Raw genomic sequence first — 15,503 nt, forward strand, 5'->3', positions numbered from 1 at the left:
TTGTGAAGTCCATCCTTCTCCCGCAAATATCTTCCTTCAAAAGCCTTTTTCCTCGTCCTGTCACAAGATCATTTAAGCAACTGATCAGGATCTGAGCAACCTTTCTTTCTTCTCCATCAGCTCTCTGCATTTGAAGGCATACTGAAGAAAAGGACCCATGGAGTTACTGCTCCCTTCTCTGCCCTAGGATTTTACTGTTTATCCAAAATCCTTTTAGCTATTAGCCCAAATTGGAACCACTGGGGAAGAGTTTTCCCAAGGTTGACAGACACCTGGGACTACAGCAAGCCTGACTTAGGTTAACTGCCAAAATCAGAATGCGAGGTAGAGCCATACAGGTCCAACCTAACCCTGGCCAATCCCCACAAACACTGTGGGAATCACCTGCACACTTCATCTGTGCTGGAAAGGCCCAAGAGAGGCTTTCATCAGGACAGGCTTGTCCTGATAGCTGACCACTAATCTCTAACCTGGGTGGTTCTGGCCATTTTCCTCCAGGGACACCAAACTGCCCATTTTCCCATCATTTGAGTCCTTCACGTTTCTAGGGAAGAGTGAACTTAGTGGCTGGAAAAATCAAAACAGTTAACAGAACAGCTCGGAAGCAGGGTAAGTGAACCCAGACTTAGCACCCAGGGGTACAGCACATCCATCCAGAGTGATGTCCTGCCTCTGGCAGGGGCCACAAACAGGTTGCTTCAGGGAAGAGCTTGCACTGGAGCAGCCAGGGTGCAAACATAGCGTGAGGGCAACCACTTGTCAGAGGCAAAGCTACGGAAAATTATATTCTGCTACTCAGGCAATATGGGACTAACCTTTACTATGGCAAAAACAACTTTAAAATAGAAAAGCAAGCAATTATTTTGGAAGCTGGTGTGGCTTTGCAGTTTGTTGTCCCTACAGGCTGAAGCTGAACTGGTAATTCTTGTGCAGCTTCTGTTTTCTGTTAAACATCTGCCTTCAATTCTTTCTCAAAGCTTGGCCTCCCACTTGCTTGGACACTCTTCTAGTAGTCTGGTAATCTGAAATAAACCTCTGGCAAAAAACTGAGCAGAGGGGCAGAACAGACAGAGGGAGAAATGTTACTTAAAACATTAACAGTTCTAATGAATCTTAGGTGTCAGCGTCACACTCAACTTCATATTCTCTTGACTTTCAGAGCTTTCCTGCTGTTTCTATTTCTGTACTTCCTCCACTAGATACCATTATATCCACTTTCGCCTGCCTGCAGCAGAACAGCCCATGCAATTTTTGTGACAAACCTTGTCCTGTTTTCAGCAGCAGCAGCTTTGAAAGTCTGCTTTTTCTTCTTGCTTACAATCCTAGGTGACCAAGTTTCCCCATCAAGAAGGCCCACAATTGACACAAACCGGGGATTTTAGGCTGTGGTGTACATGTCTGGAGGACAGAATGCATGTTGACCCATGCACAGTACTGACCACAAATCCTCCCCGTCTCAATGGACACTTTTTATAAATGCTTTTCCTTCTTAACACCATTTCTGGTTATAAAAATACTACTGCTTTGATTAAATCCTTGCTCTGGTCAGAAGCTTCCATGAAGAGTTTAATCTCACTTATTTTCATAATAGGAAACAGTTTTTCAGCAGAACAGAACCACACCACCTCAAAGGCAGATGATTCCACTGTATCTGTGCTGAACCAGGGAAACCAGATCTGTTTGCATTTTAATGGTTACTTTGGTAACCTCAGTAAGGTCACCCAACCATTTGAGTTCGAATCCCTAACTACTTAAATGGAGATAAAAGCATTTACCTGGCAAAAGTGGGTTATAAGGAGATTATTCTTCTTACAAGGATGTCAGTACACTTCAGGCTGACAGCAACACTTCTGTATAGTTGTCCTAGGACCTCCAGTGACAAGTCTCAGATTTTCCTTTGTATGTTCTGGGCTGAAAGACGTGTTGCATCTTTGCTGCTGGAAAGGAACAGACCTGCAACAGCTTACTTAGACAAGGTGTAAGAGAACTCTGGGCATGGCAGGTGCCATGGAGAGCAGCAACCCAGCTGCATCACTGTGCTCTTTGTTAGCTCCCAGGCTCCTCCCCAGCCCATCCAAAGAGGGATTCCATTCTGCTCTGCAGCCTTTCAGTACCTAAAAGAATTTGGCTCCCACATCTCCATCAGCACCATACAGGCAATTTTCAGCTCTCACAGAATAAAGCATGGAGAAACACAGTTCTCTCTGCCTCCAAATACATACCTGCATGCAGACCCAAGGCAAACAAAGCTACCACCTTACCCTGTTAAGAACCCCATCCTTAAGCTGCTTACTTACATTCAGCTGAAGTACAAAACTCTACTTTTTTTGCCTCTGAACACATCACTGAACTTCAAACTGGCATCAGCCTTACAAGCAGCAAGAGGCATTTATGTTTGTATTTATGTTCGTACAACACTCATGGTAGGCTATGCTCCTTTTTGAATGTACACTGGAAGAAGGTGTTTGCTTTTAAAAAAAAAAAAATCAACCAATATCTGCTCCTAGACACAGAAGACTTTTCATGCATCAGGGAGGTTATTCCACAGGTGAATTAGAGTCTACAGCTCAAGATGTTTCACTCAAGTGTTAGTCATCAAAACCGATGCCTTCAGGATTTCACACACAGACTCAAAACACATCCATAAAATACACCTATAAAGCTCTCCTGTAAGCCAGGAGAGCTGACAGATGATGGGTTTGGCCACTTTTTTATTCCTTTAACAACTTCATCTTTTTGATCCAAATATATTGAAGTCAAACTTTGTACTTAATGCGCTAAGATACAGTACCAGCTCAAGGCCATACTGTATTTTTTTTTTAAAGTATGTTAAAGGTGTTTGACCCAGGAAAAAGCAAGCATTTAAAAATGGAAAGTATCATTGTTGTTCAGCTATTTCAGTGCGTCCCAACAGCAAGTCACTGAAACAAAAAGGGCAACTAGCACTTCTCCAGAAAGTTTTACTTCCAACAGGAGAATGCCTATTTGCTAGAGAAAAAACAAGAATACAACAATAATGTTACAAGAGGCACTGATCCTGGCTTTATTCACTTAAAGATACATCCAACATTTGTTATAGCTCACTTTAAATTCAAAATGCTTTTAAGAAACCAACCATAAAACCTTGATTTTTTGCCTTACAGTGCTGTCAAGTTTTCAAATAGCAAGTGTCTTCCCAGCAAGACTTTGTTCATACATACAAAGATTAAAACTTGGTAGAAACCCTTCAGCTTCTGTATTTGATGAATTGCATTCAGAATGACCACCATTTTCTCTGGGGAGGGGGCTACTCTGCTTATCTGCAGGGATGGGTGCTCAGGGTCCTGAGCTACTACACCTTATTCTGACCCTGTGCTATTCTGGCGATTCAATGAAAACTGTCGCCTCCCATGGTACTCAAGAGGGACTTTGCTCCCCGTTTGCATCTTTGTACTTGGCAGCTGTAACAAAATTTCTACAGCACTAGAAAAAACTAGTTAGGACAGCACTAAGCATGTCCCCTAGAGATTACTGATACCGACTGCTAGCGGAGAGAAGTGCATGTTATGATCAAGAAGCATAATGTGTTAATTTGGAACTCAAACTACTTGGCAGTATCTTCTGTAAATTCAAGATTTATATAAGACAGTGTGTTGCAGCCATCATATAATGTTACCTATATACTTTTTTTTTGCTGCATGTAGTTAGATTCTTTTTAAAGTGATGAAGAGTGCAGGACTTAAGAAATATAAACATTTCTCTGTTAGAAATTGCAAAATTTAGTATTATGACACTATGAAAGCTTACAGTACAGTTTATCAATTCTATGTTAAGATTCAGCATCAACATGGTGTCTGAACTACCCCAGAGCTACATCCTGCCTAATTAAGCAGTATCAACATGCCCTGATGCCACTTCCTGTGCAAAATGCATTCCCATGTCAATGTGGCTATAAAAGCAGGAGCAGTTCTCATGTTGGTATATCATCCCTGTGACTTTGTGACTGGTTTCTGTTTAATGATAGCTTAACTAAAAATAAGCTTGTTATGTAAAAGCAAAATAACCTTTATCTTAAACTTTATTCTGGGTCTTGGACATAGTTCAGTGACATGATCTGCAGAACACCACGCCAACCATTCCCATGAGCTGTTTAAAGAGGAACCTGAAGGAAAAATCCAAATCGAAGACACTCACTGTTACAGTATCTTTAATTTATCTTGGGTTTTACAGAAGTCTGAATGGATTAAAAAGCACCTCCTTTCCCATCATGTTCCTTACAGTTGGTAAAACATATTCAATGAGCAAATGTATGTGAACAGCTTGAGGATCTGCATCTTGCAAGGATTTCACAGACCAATCAAAAGCCAAATTTCTTGTAGTTTTTACAATCTTGTTTTAATACAATGGTAAATCCATTCCGATTGTAAACCTGTCCAGTCATATCTCCCCAGAACACTTTGCAAAATCCAGTGTTGATTAGCAAACTAGTTAGCTTTGGCACGGAGCTGTGCTCTCTTGCCTGTGACAGCCTGGAAACCAGTTTTGATGCTGGCGACGGAGCAGCGAGAGTGGCAGGTCTCACACTGCAAGAAATATAATCTGGTGTCCTTCTGTAGGATTGTGTCTGGTGACCGACATGTATGACAGGTGACATACTCCTCTGCAGAAAAGGAATTAAGTTGCAGTTAAAAGATAATGCATTATCAGCAGACAAGCCACCACTTCTTCAGCCTCTAGTTCAACAGTTGTCTTGAAAGGCTGTTCAAATGCATCTACTAACTTAGAAGTGGCTTACTGTGAAAACCACAGAGGTTGAGACAACCCAAAAATTCCCCCTAGTTCCCAGGTTAATAAAGACTAGGTTTCATATGGTACATTATGCACTAACACTGGTGTTTTAAAAAAAACCAACCAGTTAGACTACCCACTGGCGTTCCGTAACTTCCTCTGCTGAAACAGCATTCCAAGATGTCAGCAACTCTTGTGAAGACACAGCACTAAAGCAGTATTTTTTGTTACATATAATCTGTGAGTCCTCTGGCCAGCCATGACACACATACTATGTATTTGCTGTGTACAACAGACTTTAAAATTAACAATTACTATTTTTTTCATAGTCCTGATCAAAGCCAAGAAATGAAAGTCTGATAAAAATAAGCAATTCTCAAATGCTTACTGTTTTCCTCGGTAGGTTTTAGTGCCAGGACAGAGTACAACCTATGTGCTTATTATAAGCATGGTAGAACCACCTGTAGTTGCATTATTCCATTATAAAGCTGCAGTGAAGTTGCACCTTCTTGGCACAGAATCTCCACAGCATGCACACACGTGGGCCATACACGGGCCACTGGTCATCAAAAGGGGTCTAGGAGAAATCAGTAGTGGAAAAGGGAGTTATACTTACTGATATATCTTCTCAAGACATTTTCTATCTGTTTTTGCTGGAATCTTCCTTTGATTACAAGTTGGTTGTTACCATCTATTGAGCCACTAATTTAAAAGAAAAATTAAGTAAGTATTGGATTTGCAGAAGATGTCAAGCATTAACACAAGTCAGGAACATGAAACAAAGTAACGATGCATTCTTCAAGACAAGAGTAAGCCAGAATTACTTTGTGGAAAAAAACGCAAAACTCTGAAGGCACTTAAAAACCTACAGGATGTTTTGCCCAAACATAACCCTCACTGCAGTAAAAGCAAACTCCAGCAGAGATCAGCCTCATAGTTAAGCTACCCAATCAGACCAACTTTACAGAATTGAGAATTAACACCTGCTTAGCTCACAGAAGTGACCAAGACAACTCCCTAATAAGGTGCAATATGACTAGTAAGATCCTCTTCTAGCCATTCTGATGTAGTAAGTTGAGTGTTTTTTGGGTTTAAGCTGAAGAGACTCCAAAGCCCAATCAAATGGGCATTTGTTATCTACATGTTGCAGACTCCTTGATTCTCTATGTCTACATAACATTGTAGTCTACAACAGCGAAATTAATAGGCAACCAGAAAGTACACCACCACAGCACAAGATCTTCAGTAAGATGCATATAAAATCAACACTGTTTTTATGCTGAGACAGGTGGATTTAACTGCAGCATTAGACAGAGTAACTATCTGCAGGCCCACAAGACTTGCCATTAGGCAGTCAGGCGTTCTCTCTTCCCTAGCTATCTATCATCTGCCTTAGGTTGATACCAGCCACAGAGCCATCCTCACCGACTGGGACAACCGACTCTGCTATCAGAGCATCTTTGAGAAAGGTTCCCAAAAGGGAATTCAAACGTGTATCCAGACGGTTCCCTGGGACTTATAGTTTGCCTCCGTACCACTTCCCTAAGATGGCATCTCTTCAATCACCCAGCATAGCATCTACGTGCAAGGAAGAAAAGCCTACGCAGATCTAAGCCCAAGAATTTTATTTTTGGTCAGACAGCATCAGCTATGTTGCCATTGCTTCCTATATGCATAAGCACAAACATAGCCCAGTAGCCTTACCTTGTGCCCAATTCTGCCAACAAAAATGCCAGGAGATGTTTTGGCTGACGATGTAATCTAAAAATAAAGCAAGGAAATGTTTAACCTTCCCCCTTCAGAGAAATTCGGTATTTATACAGGACTGGCAGGCTAAAACAACCTTAAATAACCAAGTTTAAAAGGGCACAGTGCCAAAGGGTCTGCACCAAAGAGTACAGCCAGCCAGTGACTGAGGACACAAGAAAGCTGAACAGTCCACAAAAACACACCCACCTCGGCATCCCCCCCAACCAATCTCACAATTACAGTAACTATTGGAAATAAGTTCTGTATTTGAGTTTTCCATTCTTATTCTCCTGTCCCTCTGCCGTTCCCTGAAAAAAGTGTTACTAGCTACCATTAAAAATTCACTTTAGTATACTACCCAGATCCTCAGTATGATTTCATCAGGACTGTTTTCTGGCACACTTATGAAACAAATCAGATATGCATTCCCGGAAGTGCCCACAAAGCATAGAACTGCCTTCCCAAGAAATAATTAAGGCATAGAAAGCACTGCAGGAAACAGTGGAAAAAAAATTACTGAACTCCATACCATTTACCAAGAGAATAGCATTTGTAGCCAGCTCAAATTAGAAAGAACTTTCCCCACCCCTCTGCCCAAGCCTTGCAAACAAATAATCACTGGTGACCCAACTACAGACTTGATAGAAGCCAGTGAACTCACAAAAGCAATAGGTTTAGTTTCAGTCCATGAGGGCCATGTAGCAAGCCTACCATTTTGATAATTTAAGTGTAAAATAAGAAATTATCTCAATAAATCATCTTCATAAGTATCTCCTCACAGACAAATGTAGAGGAATGAGCAGTACAACCGAAATAGCTTTCAGTTTTACTTCTGGTTTGCCATAGTTTTTTGCTAGAGAACATGCATTCAACACAACAGCCAACAGCACAGGAAAGTGCATTCATCTGCTATTCCTGGGAAATCCAAAGGGGAAACTTACAATTTGCAGATATCTGTAAAGTTGACAAAAGATGTTTTCTTGGTCCCTACTCTTACAACCTGTGGAGGCTTCATGACAAATTTTCGTTTTTCTCCAGCTACCATATCTGGGTTTTTTTCCCGCATGATGTTAAATACTCTATTGAGCAACTGCAAAAAAAGAGATTCACATCAACATGAATATCTTGCATTTGTCAGATGAAGTACATCACTTCTAAAAAAACCTTGAAACAGCGTTCACAATGAGTATTAGACCGTCTTTGCTCATCAGCATTTCCCCATATGCTTTTGGACACACACTTAAAAAAATGTTCTGATAAATGCAAAATATAAAAGCTGTTTCCCCAAGGTTTTACTTCATAATCTACAAGTACCTCAGCCTATTTGCAGAGGTGTTGTAACTATCACTAATACTGCCCTATAGGAAAATTAACTGTGCTAAAAGATGTGCTTTGTTATTTTTCTGTTCATGAGCTTCTGAATACAAGTCCTTTAATTTTACATTAGAAACAGGACATATCAGCATAAGGCCCTGCTCTACTGATGCACATTAACATGGAACATATTTTTTAAAAGTCTTTTTAAACGTTACCTCATCATATGTGTAGTCCCTTTCTGAACCTGCCCACGCAGGTCCTGACTGAAGGCTAAAAGAAATTCCATCATCTTTTTTGCTATCTTCATCCTCAAAAGCTGTAAAGAAAGTTGTTTGGGATTCATTAAGAAGAAACGAAACATTCTTGAACCTCATGCTTACACCATTTCTAAAAGGTACAGCAAAAAAGATTCCACTAAGATGTGGTGTCCTGGTTTTGGCTGGGATAGAGTTAATTTTATTCCTGATATTTGGTACAGTGCTGTGTTTTGGATTTGGGATGAAAATAATGTTGATAAGACAGTGATGTTTTCAGTTGTTGCTGAGCAGTCAAGGACTGTCTGGCTTCTCCTGCTGGCGAGGAGGCTGGGGGTGCACGGGGAGCTGGAGGGGACTACCCAGGCTGGCCAGAGGGATATTCCATAGCATACGATGTCACGCCCAGTATATAAACTGGGGGAGTTGGCTGTGGAGGGGCTGCGGCTCAGGAACTAGCTGGGCGTCGGTCAGCGGGTGGTATTTTCTTTTATCACTCCCCACCATCCTATTAAACTGTCTTTACCTCAACCCACAGGTTCTACCTTTATTTTTTTTTTCCTGATTCTCTCCCCCATCCCACTTGGGCAGGGCAGAGGTGAGCAAACAGCTATGTGGTTGTTTTAGCTACCTGCCGGGTTAAACCACGACATGTAGACACAAGTATTCTCTGCCTACAAGGGACACCAGCACCTACGGCAAATTTATATAGTGCTTTTATAGAACATTTTTCTAATAAAGAATATAGTGGTAAAGGTAACAAAATTAATTTTGAAACAAAAAAGGCACCTGAACAGAACTTATTCACCTATAAAATGGACTACATTTCACTTTCAACATCTCATTGAGCTAGGTTATACTTTTACCTTCATCCTTCTCCATTATCTCATCTTCATCTGGAAACTTCACATTCTTCTTCTTCTTCTTTTTATTGCCCAGCATGATATCAAGGTCATCTTCAGGTTCTACTGCCTCTGGCACATCTCCTTCAATTTTCAAGTCCTGCAAAGAAATAAAAAGACTACAGTTTACAGTACTAGACACAAGTCTCCACAGCATTAGAAATACTAGAAGCACACTATACTAGATGAATACTAGTAATAGTCACCACAATCCTGAAATGTAACAGGTAAGAACAGAACTAAAGTATGTTGAAGAGAGCACTGCACTACTATCATGAAGTAGGGCTAGATTTTTATCTTCTGGTCTAACTTCTGGCTGGTCAAGAACAAGGTCATACTATACTTACCTAAAGGCATCAGCCATTTTAAGGCATGAGGGAACAAAACATCCTACATGCCAGACAAGGTAAGGCAAAGCTGAGCTACCTGCAGCCAGTCCAATTTTACCATCACAATTCTGCACATGTGGAGAACAGAGAGTTTGCCTGTCTGGGGCAGATGAGAGGGACATTTTCTTCGCCAAAAGGCAGAATCTGAATAAGAGGTTTACACATAACATTTCTCTGTCCTCTTGCTCTCTGGGCTTACCAGTTACACTGACACGTGATACAGAAACGCCACTTGGAATAAAACTTGAGAAGAGTAAAAATATCTTGTACATCGCCTGGAACACAGAGCAGTAGCCAATCATTGCTAAAGAAAACACCAGAGTAAAAACAGATTTCTTAGCAGATATATACCCTTTATTTGAAGGGCTGGCCTTTAGAGGACTCTTCTGTGGGTGGCTTCTAACAGCCCGTTGACCTCTCTCACCCAAATGACAATTAACCTTGATGCTAGTGAGCCCTTACTACAGATTACAGAATTACTTGCTCATCGTGCAATCAGTTGGATTTTTTTTCACTTCTGGGTAAAAAGCCCTGCAGGAACAACATGTTCAACAGAACCTACTATATATGAAAGACACGGTGAAACCTAAGTTTCATTATTAACTGCAATAAGACACAATGACAAACTTGAAACAACTCCTGCACTTCAAATCCTGAGACAATGAAAGCAAGAAAGTTTTCAGCCATAGATAAGATGGTCTAGTTACATTAACAAACCTTTACACCTTCTTCTGCTTCATCTATATCAAATATCTTTTTTGTTTTTTTCTTCTTTTTCTTTTGATTGAAGAAGTTCAAATCATCCAGGTCATCTGTTGCATCTAAAAAAGAAAATAAGATTTCCAAAAGAAGTGTAACTGTAGAAACAGTTTAGACATTAAGGTTTCTAATTTACATCCAAATCTTCAAAACATTACAGTAAGACATAAGCAATGATCTGTAGCCTCTACAGGTACCCTTCAGGTTTTAAAGAGTTCATTCCCCTCTACCTCCAGCCACCTCAATACCATTTTACAGTTTCTGCATCTTTGAACTGCATTTTCTTATTTTTTAAGTGCTTAATCTTTCTTTCTGCTGTACGAGAGAAACTAGCCACTTCTGTCATTATAGTAGAGATGTTTGAAAAAAAAAGAGAAGAAAACTGTAGGAAGAAGTTATAGCTTCTTTGGTCTACTGCAGGAGCCAATTTTATCAACAAACTGGATTGAAGTTAACAGCATTCCCTGAATCAGGTCATCTTGAAACGGCATTGGCCTCAATTTAAAAAGCAAGGTTATATACACAATCACAAGCTTATTTCCTGAAGGATTCCAATGAACACTTTAGTTATCCCATTCACAGTTGTCAAAAACTAGAAACCCTTTAAAACATATTTCTGTTATTCACGCTATTGCTTAATTGTTCAAATAAAAGAGAGCCATAATTGTGGATTCATTGCAACAACTGCATGTGGAAGATTTAAAACTTCATGCTAACTATTTCAGGGATTCTCTTTTCATTGCCTCACACAAAAGTGTGTTTGGTCAGGAAAGTGGAATTTACGTAAGGCACTGGTAGCTTGCTGAATGTCTGTGAATGTGACTTCAAGCAGGAGGGAAATACGCCCTCCAAGCAGGCAGCAGAGTATTGCTCATAGGCCTCTAAACAAACTAGGGCCCCAGCATTATACCCTGCGATGCCAAATTTTTGAAGTGGGGCTTGTAGTCTCAAAATACCGAAGGACTACGTTTGAGAGTTTATCTACGTAGATTCACGTTACCTTTCTTCCTGCTGTCTTCTTCATCTGCTTCAACATCTTTGTCTTCTGTTGGCTCTGGTTCAACTTCTTTTGTTTCTGATTGCTGAGTCTCTTCTGCTTGTGTATCCCCTCCTTCCTCATCCAACATAAAGGGCTTCTTCTTTTTCTTCTTCTTCTTGCTCATAGTGGGATCGAAAATCATCTGTAAAAGTGAAGAGTTCCTTAGCAGCATAATAATCACCTGCTATTTAGCATTTATAACACCTTTAAGTTTCTCTCAACATTCCTTCAGTAACCCAAACTGTTCCTTGGCTTCAATCTCAACTACAGATTTTTCTAGATCTGTAACAATGTAATACAAGTTAGCTGACTCAAAACAGTGATTACACAGGCTTCTTTAAAAACATGACAGATCTTGTCCCAAGGCATAACTTACGCGACCAGTTACAGGAGAAGACTGCTTGACAGTTTAGAGCTTTTGCTACTTTTCCTACGATAGTCCAAGTTTCCTGCCATCTATGTATTAGTTCAGCTGAAAATACATTAAAGCTGTGAATCTTTGACAGACTAGCTAGCAGCTACTTCTCCATCTTAAGTCCATTATGGACTCAAATTTTGAACTAAGACTATGTGAAGCAATCACTGAACCACTCAGCATAGGAAAAAAATGAAGCACACCTTTACCACAGAGGCTGATTACATGAGTTACGCTTTGCACTTCCGTTTGCGAGACACATTAATTTACACATTTATTAAAAGGAAAGATTTACCAACTCTCTTGACAAGAATGCTCTGGACTAGGGAGAAACCTAGAAGAGGCTGGTGATACAGCAAGACCTGTATCAGCTATAATCATTATGAAGTGGCAAAGTTCTCATCCTTTTCCCCCATAGGTGGGAAACTGAAGTTCAGACAGCAAGTGATTAAAAGATGTTAATGAGTTCTTTAGCCAGCAAAGAAGCTTAATTCACCTAGTCTGACTGTGAAGAAGGCACTAACCCCAAGACTCACTTTTAACCTATTCATCATCTGCAGACCCGAGATAATTAACACAGGAGCTCTTCAGTTTTCCAACTAAGGAATGCCCCTTACTATTTTCACTTAAGGTGCAAGTTTGACATCATAGCTATTGGCCAGTTTTGTTACATACATCTGGCTGTATTTTCACACCACAGTATATATTTAATACATCAAACAATTTTAGACAATTAATGAAACTCTTCCTCCAGTTTTTCTTATGTAGTAATTGAAGAGTATTCTCACAGACAGTTAAAATTCAGCATCATGAATACCCTCACTCATGAAAATACCACCACTTCATCAAAGGAGCAGGTCTCCAACTTCCTGTTTTGTTACACCCTGCAAGTTTGGGGGTTTCCCTCCCCCCATGAAGCAATCTATTCCTCGCACTTCTCAGTCTCCTCCACATGATATTCTTGCAACATTCATCCAATTTTGTGGAACTTACATGTTTCATAAAGGCTCTACTGAAAGGCAGTAAATTGCATATACGGGTGGTCAGGACACTGAAGCTTGAAGCTTTCAAGCTGACGGAGTGTGTCCTTAGTTGTATGCATTGCGCTTAGAAAGACTTTCAAAACAGTTCTGTCAGAGGCCTTCCCTCTCATGCTTAGACAGACGTATGAATCATGTACAGTAATCAAAGAATGTGCACAACCGGTTACGCTGTCTGCTGGCTTCCTCTTGTAACCTCCACAGTCTGCTGAAACAGAAGGAAAGCTGCCTGCATAGGCAAGAGTCCACAGCTTTGGGAACAAGCACAGGAACAAAATTTTCAAGATCATGACTTATTTCAATGAAGCAGCTTTGCAAGACTCTGAAAGTTTTGTATCTTCTCACATGATTAAGCAAATGTAAGATTACGCTTAAGACTGGGTGTAATCATTTCTAAGAAGGAACCAGCCCACCTGCACCAAATCACTCTTTGTGAAGAAAAAGACATCTTTCATCCCAAACCACCATAAAGCATACCTCGTGCCTATAAGAGACAGAATGCAGTAGTAGCATGCTGAACTGAAGTTAATGCACAAGGGCAACTTCCAGATGCAGGAGATTGTTTTTTCAACATTCAAACTATGTAGCTGGCCTTGAACAGAGCACTGCTCTGAAGGTCCACTCCATCCAGGTCAAGCCAAGCTTCTGCAAACCTAACACCAGTCACAATATGCTAACTGCTCAGGAAACTAGGAGTTCCACAACCTGAGAAGGAGGTCTATGCATGAATTCTTTTGTTCATCATGAGCTTCAATGAAAACTAAGCAGAAGTCTTAGGTCACACGCGCTTTAACAAATCACGATATGAACTAACCAGCTCGATAGCCAGGCTATTCTGTGTTTTGCCTTTCTGAGCTAGACATTGCAGAAATTTCTTCCTTCCTTTTCTCTATTCAGTATGTCTGATTAGTCAAAACATTATGACACCATTTAAGCACTGAAAAACTCTACGCAGGCCCTCTACTGAAGAGGCTGCCCCAGCCCAAATACACCAAACCCTATGCTTTTCCTGTGTAGACAAGGTTATAAATTTCCATCCTGTTTCTGCTCTCAGAGCCAAATTCCCACACAGGGTTTTCTCTTCTGTAGACCACACAGTTCTTTCTCATATCCAGCTTCATATATCTACTACTTATTTCAAATGCCTATACAGTAAAAATCACAACTTACAGAAAATAAGCAAGCAAAAGAACATAGGGGAAAAAACAAACAAACAAAATAATCAAAGCTTCATAGTCCAAATGCAACTCTCAAGACAGAAGCCAACAATACTCTAAACTGCTGTGGCAGTGGCAAATGCTGGGGATTCTAACAGAGGTCACAAATTAACCCCCATTTCATTAGTCTGAATAAACACAGGCATGTCTACAAAGCAGATAGCAACTCTGCACTGTTAAAGTTAGTTCAGGTATTCTTACACTACACTGAATTGACGTCTATGATGAAGTGCAAAATTATTAAGACCAATCTGCACCTAAACCCTATGGCTGCTCAAAACACAGCACTCTCTACTATGATTTCCTGGAGCTTCATAAAACTACAGAGTCAGCAGAACATTCAGATATCTAGTAGGATTATATATATCTAGTAGGACTTTTAATAAAGATGTTAATGGACTGCTTCGCCTTATAAATAGGGCCTGTGCTGCCTTTGCTGTGCCACACTCCTGTGCAACACTCAGACAGTAGATGTTTCTACCAAGGAGTTTCATTTTGTATACAGCTCTGAAAATTTTAAGCTACAGTCCAATGCAACAAAACAAAGTTTTGTACCATCTATACCAGTTTAAGGTGGAAATTTGTCCTTGTGTGTCTTCACCCCCCTCAAATTCATCGAATCATTAAAAAGTTTCACCAACTTAACATCAATACAAACTATTTGGCTCCTAACAACCAGACACACAGAAGTTCAGGAAGGCACATGTGCTCGCTCACTCTCACACATACACTAGCCAGAAGATCTAACAGTGACAGTTCAACTATGATACCTGCTACCATTTTTATTCTCTGTCAGTCATAAAGCAATCCAGAGATAGAACTTTACTATAATAGATATTCCTGATATCACCTCGATGTCAGAACAAATGCATTATGCAAGAAAAATAATTTTACTGACACTTAAACTAAATCCAAACTAGAAAACTCCAGATGAATTGCTCTATGGTCCTATGATCACATGAGACAGAAAGCATCTGATGCAAGGGTTCCTGGGTCCCAAGTTCTGGAACCAGAGTACAACCTAGACATTAGAACAGTCCCTGCAGCTCCAGGGACACCAGTACATTCATTTGAGATGTTAAAGTAGCTGAATAAGTCAGTCTCGGGTACCATTAACATAATTAGTAATTACACTAGTCCTCTTTTATTACATAGGAAAAATTATGACTTGCCTGTTTCCAAGGCCAGAGTGATGGCTTTGCTCAGACAGAAACAAGCCACACAGGTATTTTAAACACCACCAGAAAGAAGGTACAAGACCAAAAGCAGCCATCTCATGGATTCTGCCAGTGCAACTTCCCACAGTCATCCATCAGGGTGCTTATAACCTTTTACATGTAAAACTTTCCTTTTCCCCACGAGAGCAATTGAAATGAGGTTAGTAAAGGTACCGATATATAGCATCTACAAGGCTTGAAAAATTTCTCAGAGACAGATATATCTACTTCCCTGGAAGTGTGCCTAAGCAAACACCATGGGATCTGGAAAACCTGACGCTATCATTTGTTAAGATATAGCTATTTAGCTCTCAGGTTTGAAAGATAAGATTATTAAAGCTTCAGAAAGAGAGAGCGGTTAAGTAAACTAACTAAACGCCAAATATCACTGGAAGAGCACGCAACACGATGGAGAATGGGTGGCAGGGAAGTCTGCCT

The 15,503-nt window shown here is 40.3% G+C and overlaps 1 protein-coding gene across 1 annotated transcript; it reads right to left on the minus strand.

Annotated features, from left to right (window-relative positions):
- Nucleotides 1-4,169: 4,169 nt before the first annotated feature.
- On the minus strand, nucleotides 4,170-11,318 carry EIF2S2 (eukaryotic translation initiation factor 2, subunit 2 beta, 38kDa). The gene is made up of 8 exons (XM_010282387.1): nucleotides 11,138-11,318; nucleotides 10,096-10,199; nucleotides 8,954-9,089; nucleotides 8,049-8,149; nucleotides 7,458-7,606; nucleotides 6,472-6,528; nucleotides 5,384-5,469; nucleotides 4,170-4,639 (listed from the first exon to the last, which is right to left on the minus strand). Exons 1-8 carry the CDS (start codon nucleotides 11,316-11,318, stop codon nucleotides 4,464-4,466), a joined length of 990 nt encoding a protein of 329 aa, XP_010280689.1. The 3' UTR covers nucleotides 4,170-4,463.
- Between the last annotated feature and the right edge of the window lie 4,185 nt (nucleotides 11,319-15,503).

Source organism: Phaethon lepturus, unplaced genomic scaffold, assembly GCF_000687285.1.
Source record: "Phaethon lepturus isolate BGI_N335 unplaced genomic scaffold, ASM68728v1 Scaffold17632, whole genome shotgun sequence".
Taxonomy (NCBI): Eukaryota; Metazoa; Chordata; class Aves; order Phaethontiformes; family Phaethontidae; genus Phaethon; species Phaethon lepturus.

Bases quoted from the DNA above. Each gene is read 5' to 3' on its own strand.
- EIF2S2 (XM_010282387.1), bottom strand. From the start codon at position 11,318: ATGATTTTCGATCCCACTATGAGCAAGAAGAAGAAGAAAAAGAAGAAG. The intron at 10,200-11,137 runs GTAACGTGAATC...TTTCTTTTTTAG, and splicing joins AGAAGACAGCAGGAAGAAAG to ATGCAACAGATGACCTGGAT. The intron at 6,529-7,457 runs GTAAGTTTCCCC...CTTTATTTTTAG, and splicing joins TTTACAGATATCTGCAAATT to ATTACATCGTCAGCCAAAAC.